This window comes from Mizuhopecten yessoensis, unplaced genomic scaffold (assembly GCF_002113885.1).
Source record: "Mizuhopecten yessoensis strain PY_sf001 unplaced genomic scaffold, ASM211388v2 scaffold7473, whole genome shotgun sequence".
Taxonomy (NCBI): Eukaryota; Metazoa; Mollusca; class Bivalvia; order Pectinida; family Pectinidae; genus Mizuhopecten; species Mizuhopecten yessoensis.
Genome location: NW_018407065.1, coordinates 2,305,070 through 2,317,424, shown reverse-complemented (window position 1 = coordinate 2,317,424; position 12,355 = coordinate 2,305,070). Strand labels below are relative to the sequence as shown.

The 12,355-nt window shown below is 37.4% G+C and overlaps 2 protein-coding genes across 4 annotated transcripts in view; one reads left to right on the top strand and one right to left on the bottom strand.

The window, feature by feature from the left end:
* Window positions 1-3,340, top strand: part of LOC110453622 (FMRFamide receptor-like) — a 37,051-nt gene extending 33,711 nt beyond the window's left edge. For all 3 annotated transcript variants that reach the window (XM_021502650.1, XM_021502649.1, XM_021502647.1), the window contains exon 2: window positions 705-3,340. In XM_021502650.1, coding sequence (XP_021358325.1) covers window positions 780-2,132 — 1,353 coding nt within the window. In that variant the 5' untranslated portion in view covers window positions 705-779 and the 3' untranslated portion in view covers window positions 2,133-3,340. The remainder of the gene's footprint in view (window positions 1-704) is intronic.
* Window positions 1-12,355, bottom strand: part of LOC110453621 (probable ATP-dependent RNA helicase DHX35) — a 209,471-nt gene that overhangs the window by 147,407 nt on the left and 49,709 nt on the right. The window lies entirely within an intron of this gene.

The window sequence follows — 12,355 nt, the reverse complement described above, 5'->3', positions numbered from 1 at the left end:
TTTTATTGATAAACCTGAATTTCATCTTCCATTCTGTTTTGTTTAATTTATAAAAGCCAATCAAAAGTATGGTAGCAATATAATTGAATGCCCTTGGTGTAGGGAAACAAAGAATCATGTTTCTCTATGACAAGGACAATAAACAGTTTACTTTACGGAAATAGAACAATAACTTAAAAGTGAAGATGATCAGACTTCTGCACCATTGCTGATGTCCGCTTCAGTAACTCAGAACGGCAAGTGTAGTGCCTCTCGCTTTTTTTTCAAGAGAAGTTCCGAATAAGGGAAATTAACTCCAGCTCATTAGAGGGAAACATGATGGTTCATTTCTGTCTTGTGATCATTATTAGCAAATCAGACATGCTTTTATATAGATGAGATAAAACAATGCAGTAACTTTGCCCTCAGGTGAAACATGATTTAATCTTGGGAAAACAGAGAATTGTGTTTCCTGACCACATGGGCAATAAATGTATATCTGAAAAATGAACAATACATTAGATCATAAGTACATTGTAACTGTATCAGTCTGTGCCAGCTAACTTAACATTACTAGGAGTCTATACACACACCCTGTACTGTAAACAGCCTGTACCCCATGGAATTATTACAAAGGTATGCCGACAACAATTATCTCTCTATCCTAATCAGGTGCCTTAATTGAACTTGGTGTTTATAACTTTCATCTCTTTTGTTTCTTGCAGATTAACGAAATTGTGATGATGCCGACAAGTGGAGAGATGTAATTCAAACACCATTGAGGAGAGTTTTGATACACTATGACCAACATTGTGGATACCATGGCAATGAGTAATGGCAGTACCACTATGGCAAATGATGCAGCGTCAATTTACTTCAACAACAACACCACCACAGGGATGGACATATTTAACCTGACCATGGCCAGCAACATCACCGACCTATCCAATGGAACCGCAATCGTTGCTTCCGCTGCAGATCTTAAATGGGCGAAGGTGATCTACACGTACCTGGGGCCGAGCATCTGTGCCTTTGGTATCTTGTGTAATGTACTGAACTTGATTGTGCTGATGCAGCACCAGTTGAAGGAGTCGCCCTACACATATCTGACAGGACTGGCTTTCACAGACTTGGGTGCCCTCCTCCTCTCATTCCTTTATATGGTCTTCTCGCATAAAAACCAAGGCGTGTACTTCTGGCGGTTTTTTGAAGCCCACATATTCCTTCCCTTCGTGAATATATGTACCAACTCCAGCGTATGGATTGTAGTACTGCTCACGATTGAGCGGTTTCTTTTTGTGCGGCATCCTCTGTGGGCGAAAGCCACATGTGACCGTACCAGTGCTAAGGTTAAAATTGTCTGCATTATACTTTTGATTCTAGCACTAAACATTCCTCGATTCCTAGTATTTAAAGTGAGCTACACTGCTAATGGTACACCATTCCTGGACTCCACAGTATTCCGTAAGAGTGACACCTTTCACGCTATTAACTGGGTTTACGCATTGGTCATCAACTTCATTCCATTGGTGATCCTCAGCACTGCCAACATCTATTTGGTGGTGGCAGTCAAACGAGCAAGCATCCAGAGAGAGGTACTGCAGATACGAAACAACAAGGAGGCAGCGTGGCAGCGTGAACAGATGCGCCTCACTATCACACTCATAAGCATAGTGTTTCTATTTATCATTTGCATAATTCCCTCAGCCTTTGCAGACTTCCCGATCGCATATGCACTTTTCGGAGAGGGCTATACACAAGCTGCATTTCGCCAACTTGCAGCATATCGCATCACTGGTTACATCAGCAACCTGCTTGTATGGTGTAATCTTTCTATTAACTTTGTCCTTTACTGTGCATTTAACAACAAATTTCGTCGTGTCATGTGCTGGACCTTCAAAAATATTTTTCACTTTCATCGCAAGGATGGTTCTTTTTTATTATTGGTCAATTTCAAAAACGGACATTCCATAACACGCAACAACAGCAGCCAAACCAACAGCATGAGCATGCAGACGAAGGTCTCGTCACTTTCTCCCGATGCCCTATTGAGGTTGGAGAAGTCGGACAGCAAGAAGAACTCCATCGCAGCCACTCTGTATGAAAAGCCAGAACCGCTGTCTGACAAGGATGAGGACAATGAAAATGAGTGAGTCAAATGCAGGTCATGTGATAATCATGTGTTACATTTGAGTCTTAATGCAAGTCAGGTGGAACATGTTACCAGAACAAGTTTGAGTTGAATGAGCTTGAACTGGACCAGATCTTAGGTGTCCACACTTCGGATAGACCTCCTTGTCTTCTGTTAAAAGGCTACTGTGTGGTCATTTGTGGTGAGAGAAACAGACTATAAGTGCTATATGAGGAAGTGCTATATGAGGAATGCACCACAAGTTCACCACAGTGATGTCATTAAAACAGTATACCATGAGGAACATTTAAAATGGTGATGGCAGCAAACTGTGTATGTTTATGAGATACAAATTTTAATTGGTCATCAACTGTTCATAGAGATAAATCATAGAGCCAGTCATCAGTAAATGTGTACTGTGATGAACTGTGAACTATGATGATGTCATCAATAAATGTGTACTGTGATGTCGCCTTTGGACTAGGACGATGTCATCAATAAATGTGTACCAAGTAAGACAAGTTGTGGACTATGTTGTCATCCATAATTGTGTGTTTTGATGAGCCAAAGAGTGATGATATCATCAGTAAGTGTGTTTTATGATGGCCTGTAGACTATGATGATATGCCATTAATGACTGTAATGTAATGAGCTGTGAATTATGATGTCATCATTAACTGTGTACTATGATATGCTGAAAACTCTGATGTCATCAATAACTGTGTACAATGATATGCTACTATGATGTCTTCATTACCTGTGTACCCCAATGAGCTGTGAACTAGCTATGATGAATTTTCATCAATAAGTGTGTACTGTGATGATACAAACAAATCTACCTGTGTTCTATGTTTACGTGCCTCAATAACAAATGAATACTGTATAACATACTGATATATTGCCAGGATTATGTCAGCAAACTATAGAACATTCACGTATGTGCATTTACATAAAATTCAAATGCCTAAACTCCATCCTTTCAGAGATTCTTTTATCGTAAGTTTGTAGAATTTAAAACGTCCAAATCATCTTAGTGATCCATCACACATGTAGGGTGTGTTCTAGAACGAAATATTCTCCTGATCAGTGAAACGATGTGGTAGTTGGATGTACATAAGAGTATTTTTATTGTCTATATAGATATATATATATATTACGTTTCCTCATTGTTTCAGCTCCTCATTGTTGTTATCTTGTCAGTCATTAGAGTAAATAAAGCCCTTTTGTTGTTCTAACAGTCTGCCTCTCATTTATCTATCAAACTCACTTAAAATCACTTTCATCCGGTCAGAATTCCAATATCTAAGTCAGAATTCAACACATCAGGTCAGATTTCAATAACTAAGTCAAAATTCAACACATCATGTCAGAATTCAATTTCTGAGTCAGAATTCAACACATCAGGTGAGAACTCAATATCTGAGTAAGTTTTCAACATATAAGGTCAGAACTCAATATACAAGTCAGAATACAACACATAAGGTCAGAATTCAACAAAATCAGGCCAGAATTTAATGTCTAGGTCTAAATTCAATATCTAAATCAGAATTCAACCTATCAAGTCAGACCTCAATATACGAGTCAGAATTCAACATATCAGGTCAGAACTCAATATCCATACTTTACTGACTTGGTATCCATACTTTACTGACTTGGTCTCTATACTTTACTGACTTGGTCTCCATACTTTACTGACTTGGTCTCTATACTTTACTGACTAGGGATCCATACTTTACTGACTTGGTCTCCATACTTTCCTGACTTGGTCACCATACTTTCCTGACTTGATCACCATACTTTCCTAACATAGTTGATGTATCTTCCTGCATTGATCACCAGATTTGTCACTATACTTTACTCACTTGGTAACCAAGTTTTCCTGACTTGGTCATCATACTTTCCTGACTTGGTCACCATACTTTACTCACTTGGTCTCCATACTTTACTGACTAGGTCTCCATACATTACTGACTTGGTCACCATACTTTACTGACTAGGTCTCCATACTTTACTGACTTGGTCTCCATACTTTACTTACTTGGTCTCCATACTTTACTGACTAGGTTTTCAGGAAGATACAGCAACTATGTTAGGAAAGTATGGTGATCAAGTCAGGAAAGTATGGTGACTAAGTCAGGAAAGTATGGATCCCTAGTCAGTAAAGTATGGAGACCAAGTCAGTAAAATATGGAGACCTAGTCAGTATAGTATGGAGACCAAGTCAGTAAAGTATGGAGACCAAGTTAGGAAAGTATGATGACCAAGTCAGGAAAACTTGGTTACCAAGTGAGTAAAGTATAGTGACAAGTCTGGTGATCAATGCAGGAAGATACAGCAACTATGTTAGGAAAGTATGGTGATCAAGTCAGGAAAGTATGGTGACCAAATCAGGAAAGTATGGTGACCAAGTCAGGAAAATTTGGTTACCAAGTGAGTAAAGTATGGTGACCAAGTAACGAAAGTATGGTGACAAGTCTGGTGATCAATGCAGGAAGATACAGCAACTATGTTAGGAAAGTATGGTGATCAAGTCAGGAAAGTATGGAGACCAAGTCATGAAAGTATGGAGACCAAGTCATATATTTTGTTATTTATAATTTCCCATTTACACTACAAAATTTTGCATTTCAACGGCCCCTGGACCCCATTTAAATACCAGATCAATCCAGAAAATCTGATGCTAAGCATGGCAACTAAGTCAGGTAAGTAAACAAGAGGCCCAAGGGCCTTAGCGGTCACCTGAGTTATATCATAGGTACTGGTAGCTTTATTTGAATGTTTAGATGTGATGTGGAAATCAGCATGTAAACTAAGTGAAATACAATACTTGTCATGTCATCAAAGGATAAGAATTTGAAAATATTGGTAAATGTTCCCTTTGGGGCCCGGCCCTAGCCCCTGGGGATGGGGCAGGAATCCCAATTTTCCAAAGTAATACTCTCATTCACCAAAGATGATTCTGACTAAGTTTGAGTAATTTTCTGCTGAAAATGGATAACATATATACCCAAAAGTGTTATTTCCCTATATAAACTATAGTAAACTTTACCCCCTCCCCAAGGGAGAACGGATAGCTCGGGGGTCCTGAAATTTACAATTTAAATAAAGCCCCTGATGATCTTTCCATCCATGCAGAGAAAATGACTGTAATACCTCTGAGTCTGGAGAAGAAGATTTTTGAAATATTGGTTAATTTTCCCTTTTGGGCCCCGCCCTGGCCCCTAGGGTTGGGGTAGGAATCCCAATTTTACAATTTAAAACCATCTTCCTCCTCCAAGGATGATTCTGACCAAGTAAAAATAATTTCCAACAGAAAATTGTCAAAATATACCCAAAAGTGTTGTTTCCCTATATAAACTATAGTAAACTTTACCCCCTCCCCAAGGGAGAACGGATAGCTCGGGGGTCCTGAAATTTACAATTTAAATAAAGCCCCTGATGATCTTTCCATCCATGCAGAGAAAATGACTGTAATACCTCTGAGTCTGGAGAAGAAGATTTTTGAAATATTGGTTAATTTTCCCTTTTGGGCCCCGCCCTGGCCCCTAGGGTTGGGGTAGGAATCCCAATTTTACAATTTAAAACCATCTTCCTCCTCCAAGGATGATTCTGACCAAGTAAAAATAATTTCCAACAGAAAATTGTCAAAATATACCCAAAAGTGTTGTTTCCCTATATAAACTATAGTAAACTTTACCCCCTCCCCAAGGGAGAACGGATAGCTCGGGGGTCCTGAAATTTACAATTTAAATAAAGCCCCTGATGATCTTTCCATCCATGCAGAGAAAATGACTGTAATACCTCTGAGTCTGGAGAAGAAGATTTTTGAAATATTGGTTAATTTTCCCTTTTGGGCCCCGCCCTGGCCCCTAGGGTTGGGGTAGGAATCCCAATTTTACAATTTAAAACCATCTTCCTCCTCCAAGGATGATTCTGACCAAGTAAAAATAATTTCCAACAGAAAATTGTCAAAATATACCCAAAAGTGTTGTTTCCCTATATAAACTATAGTAAACTTTACCCCCTCCCCTAGGGAGAACGGATAGCTTGGGGGTCCTGAAATTTACAATTTAAATAAAGCCCCTGATGATCTTTCCATCCATGCAGAGAAAATGACTGTAATACCTCTGAGTCTGGAGAAGAAGATTTTTGAAATATTGGTTAATTTTCCCTTTTGGGCCCCGCCCTGGCCCCTAGGGTTGAGGTAGGAATTCCAATTTTACAATTTAAAACCATCTTCCTCCTCCAAGGATGATTCTCACCAAGTAAAAATAATTTATAACAGAAAATTGTCAAAATATACCCAAAAGTGTTGTTTCCCTATATAAACTATAGTAAACTTTACCCCCTCCCCAAGGGAGAACGGATAGCTCGATGGTCCTGAAATTTACAATTCAAATAAAGCCCCTGATGATCTTTCCATCCATGCAGGGTTGGGGTAGGAATCCCAATTTTACAATTTGGTATCCTCATCTACCAAGGATGATTCTGACCAAGTTTGAAAAAATTTCATCCACTGGTTCTTGAGAAGAAGTTGATTATGTAAAAGTTTACGCACGACGGACGACGGACGACGATGGACGGAAAGTGATTGGAATAGGTCACTTGAGCAAAGCTCATGTGACCTAAAAAAGAAATCAGCTTAGACAGGTCATCAAAATAGAGATCCTTAGACAGTAAATCTATACAGAACAACTGAATGCATGCACTTAATGCAAAGACGTTCGCAGGTCAGCAGGACTTCCACAAACCCCTCGTATTTCCTTGGACAACCTACAACTATACTCAGCAAGCTTAACACATTCTATTTAACCAGTCTAGACAGGTTTATCAATCGCCAACTTTAACTTGATTCTTTCATATTATTCATGATCACGCAGGAAGAAGCTTAAATTTCAAATGCCATTCTTTCAAAACAAGGTCAACTGCATAAACTGTGGAGATAAATTTTCCTTTTTTTTTCCTGAGATATACAGCATAGGCCAATCTCATTCTCAGAGATATTTTGAAGAAATTGGTCATTATCATAAACTAAATTAATTATACAAACTGATCAAGGGACAGACAGATCCAGTAGATCAACTCTCCATAAAATATTTTTCACCTGCGATGTATATTCATAAACACCTTTGAACAATTAGTCTTTCAAATATTTATACAATAAATGAAAATTATAAATTTGTCAATTTCATTGAAAAATATCCTTTTTTTTCCAATTTAACTTACATGTCTGATATTTGAATGAACAAAAAACCACATTTTAATCATTTTGAACAAAGACAGTGAAACAATTGAACAAAATGCAAATGACCCTGGTTATTGTGGCAAGATGTTTTGTGATGTAATACAAATCCTCCTGTTTTATACAATCCATTCAGACAAATCCTCCTCTTTTATACAATCCATTCAGTTTCATCAGCTTTCTTAGTTCTTACCATTTGTTCCTCAAGCACAAATCAACAATCTTTAATTTAAAAACAAATATGAGCACATTCCTATGTTTACAACTACCAAATTTAAACTCAACAAAACATTTTATTCCTTAACTTGTAATGAATAATTATTTTTGTCATAGTAAACATCTTTTTATTAGCCTTATGATGAGGAACTTTTCAAGTGGGAATTGTATAAGATTCAATTAAGTTTTCTTATGACAATTTGATGTGCACAATGCATCTCAGCAACAACAAATTTGATTTCTAAAATTGGGGGAGTGGCTCAATATATCTGATGTAGGGCCAGTATTCTGGAAAAATGTGAAAATGGGATGGACTAAAACTTACACACAACCAATGGCTTGTTCTTAGTGAAATATTGCAGTAAAGTAAATAACAAACTGTGAAAAAAGCTGTTGGAATTTGTATTGCCTCTATATCTCAACTGGAATCCAACAAAACGGCAGTCACCCATTCATATCTAAGTAATGTGTAAGACGTGGGCAGAATTTCATTAAAATATGTGAAGTACTTAAGGAGGAGCAGTCTGATAAATTTTTATCTACGGATGGATAGATAGTCAGCCACCTGATTTCATCATACCCTCTAACTGAAAAACCAACGTAGGTGTACAGAATGTAACAATTCTACTTGTTGGGTCAACAATTTGTTTATCTCAAAGGTTTTATGAAAGAAGGCAGCTTTTTAACACATTACTTTCCCAGGCTATCCACCATGAGTTCCAATGATGCCCTTGGTTTGGTTGGTTTGTGTTTTACATCCTATTAACAGCTTTGGGCATTAAGGACAAGCTAGGTTTTGGTGTTGAAGGAAAACCGGAGCACCCGGAGACCGACCTGTGGCCAGTTCCTGACGACCTCGACCTATGACCCAGTGGTAGAGGGCTAGTGATGGCATGTCTTTAATTAACTCATTGTAACTTGGCAACCACGGTCCCTATCATGCCCTTTATTAGTTCTATAGTACATAACGGGACACAATATACTTGAATTGTGATGTCATTTAATCAGATGACTTTATTATGAGTTCTGTTTAAATATGATATACACAGTTTACAGAATGTATATCTTTAATATCTGGTAGCTCAACAAGATTTAAAAGAGATAAAATGTATACAGAATTATTCAGTATTCTGATACATGTTATTCTGTGTTGTTTGATTTCTATATTGCATGGTGTATATATAAATAAACTTGGGAACTGATTTGACTTAATTATACAAGCTGCCCGAGGTTTTGTTTGAAGTTGTAAGGATTTGATCAGCGACACACCTATCACAGCTAATACATCATCAAAGATACAGGAAATGTACATCTTGAATTAAGTACACAATATACAACAAACTTTCATAAATCAAACTTGATATTTCCTGACAGTTTTCCCCCATGCATCCTGACGCAGCATTTGGTCCCTGAATTCCTACACTGCACCCATATCGCCTGTTCACGAGCTAGAATTACGATAAAATGTTGTTCCTCTGCCGGAATCTAATTCAACAAGATATTGGCCCAATATTGATGCTGTCAGTTTCGTCTTAATAGAAATGTTTGTTGATAACTTAACATTAATATCTCAGCTTCAGTTACGGAGACATCTGTTTTTAGATCAGGCAGATGATGATCATGTAGTCTACACAAAGTACACGCAGGAGTATTCAGGGACGATAACGTCGTGTACTCTAAAGTGAAGAGCGAAACCTTAAATATAATGTATAATTATTCATATTTTATTTCAGGAAATCAACGACTGATATAGAGGTGATGAAGCTATATAATAACCAGAAAGGTTCAAATTTATCTCAAGGCATTATAGCTGATCCCCAGTGCCACAACAAAAATCATTTCTGAAAAGGAATCCATATCTTGAGGGTTTTTTTTAATGAAAAAATAATAAAGAGGAAAGAAAAAAAATGTAATCATCAACAGTGTTCTGAGAGGAAAAATTAAGCAGGGCTATAGAAGGTCTTCGGTAGCGAGTTCTAGCTGGTTCTACTGCGCTACACTTACATCCAAAAGAGAATTAAGGGGAGGTAACTGTATACATATGAAACACCACATTGCAGTTAGACATAGCCGGGATCCCTAAAGAAAAACAATGTTCCTACGAAGATACAGTTTAAAAACCACAGTGCAGTGGGACAGGGATCTTTAAAAACAAGATATCCCAAAGGGATCTTGACGCCCACCATTGTACCATCTTCATTAGTTCTTTGTCAGTTTGATCTTTTCTCTTCTTTTCTCTGATCTGTTTGATCAAGTCGTGTTAACAGTAAATGCACTATTTCATGTATTTACTAGAACAACTCTTTAAATGTCAGAGAAATATATCCAATCATTACAATATCAGAAAGATCTCATTAGTACTTCCTGTGGCCATTTTGTTTTTGAGAAATAGCGATAACAAGAATGATTTAAGGACGGACGGCGGACGGACAAAGGACCACGGAAGAAGGGATGATGGTGGGCTAAAAACAGTGTTCCTAATAGTATTAATGTTACTAATTCCTGAATGAGGAATGACGGGAAAGGTCAACAGTTTGACTTTTATCATAGATACTTACTTGTTCACGTTATCTGAGGGCTCTAACATTCAGTGCTTGCTTTTTAATAGAAAAGTAAAATTTGATTTGAAAATAATATTTTCCACCAAGTACTTTAATATATAATATAAACTCTAATTATTGTACCATAATTATGAAACAGGTCTTTTTCCAACTTACAGCTGGGATATATAACTCTCTTGTGGCCTAATTTGAAACGTGTTTGGGGGCCGGCTCTTAATATAGAAGAAAACTGGTGTACCCAGAGAAAAACAACAAGTATGCTATCAACTGCAACCTTCCCTACCCATTGTCAATTTTCCTGCCAACGCTTAAATATGTATACATGTATGTATAGATTTCTTTTGTTAGATTTAAGCAAGCAATTTATTATTATAGTCAGAAAGACTGTCTATGCATAACCTTTGTAACAACATTTCACAAAATTAAATGTCTTGCTTTCTTCCACACCTCAATTTCTTTCAAGAACAGAGAGGTATCAATAGCTCTTATACGTACTGATTTTTTGAGGTAAAATCAAATAGCTAACATTTTGTTAAGCTCGAATTTATTTCTTCTTGCCGAAAAGTCACTTGATTTCTGCATACTGATTTATTGAGGTAAAATCAAATTGCTAACATTTTGTTAAGCTCTAATTTATTTCTTCTTGCCAAATAGTCACTTGATTTCTGCATACTGATTTATTGAGGTAAAATCAAATTGCTAACATTTTGTTAAGCTCAAATTTATTTCTTCTTACCGAATAGTCACTTGATTTCTGCATACTGATTTATTGAGGTAAAATTAAATTGATAACATTCTGTTAAACTTAAACTACTTACTGTAGTCACTGTATTTCTATGCTATCTGGCTATAGGTATTGATCAGCGACAGGACTGATGGGTATTCATGGTTGAAAAAAAAGTTCTTTACTAAACTGAATGTCGTTCAGCCAAGGAAGCAAGGCTAATAATCAAGACATTCCAACTTCAGCATGCTAGCCCAACCCCTACCTGAATTTGTAACGTGACAAATCAAAACACTATGAACAGAGTCACGAACAGAGTCAGGAAAAGTACTACTACATGTCTTGTTAATTACCGACAGAAATAAGGTTTACAAGACGAGACTCGCGCTTAATAAATCCCGACACTTCATGCTGTGTTCCTATCAAGCGGGAAACAATACGGAGAAAAATGTATTATGCTCTATGACACGAAGTTCATCATGAAATTGTATGTAGAAGATTCAGCAATCCATCATAAAACCCTGAGGAACACATTACCTAGAAGTACAGGTACACTGCTGCTGGTTTTTATACAAAGTCACAGGTAGATGTTTTTATACAGGTGTTGCGTTACATTTCTGCTGGAAAAATTCACGATTTTGTATATAAACCCAAAAGTACAGCTGAAATTCTGTAAGATGTTTACACAGTGCAGTTAATACATGAATTTGATTAGGAAACTTGAAAGTTAAAATATCAATCTGAAACTCCATATCTGAACATTACAAAAGTACACATGCACATGTTATACTTATTTATGAAAGTACATATGCATTTGTGATCCTGAAATTACAAAAGTACATCAAGACAACTCAGATTAACCTGCGAAGGTAAATGTAGGTAAAGGTCCAGTTACCTAATGGTACAGGAAGGTAGACGTCGGGTAAGGTCTAGAGTTAGGCAGAAATCAGTAAAGGTCTAGTGACCTAACGGTAAAGGTATGTAGATGACAGGTAAGGTCTAGAGTTAGGCAGACATCAGTAAGGTAGGTAAATGTAGGTAAAGGTCCAGTTACCTAATGGTACAGGAAGGTAGACGTCAGGTAAGGTCTAGAGTTAGGCAGACATCAGTAAAGGTCTAGTTACCTAAAGGTACAGGTATGTAGATGTCAGGTAAGGTCTAGAGTTAGGCAGACATCAGTAAAGGTCCAGTTACCTAATGGTACAGGAAGGTAAACGTCAGGTAAGGTCTAGAGTTAAGCAGACATCAGTAAAGGTCTAGTTACCTAACGGTACAGGAAGGTAGACGTCGGGTAAGGTCTAGAGTTAGGCAGACATCATTAAATGTTCAGTTAAGGTAAACGTCAGGTAAGGTCTAGAGTTAGGCAGACATCAGTAAAGGTCCAGTTACCTAATGGTAGAGGTAGGTAGACCCCAGGTAAGGTCTAGAGATCGGCAGACATCAGTAAAGGTCCAGTTACCTAATGGTACAGGAAGGTAAACGTCAGGAAAGGTCTAGAGTTA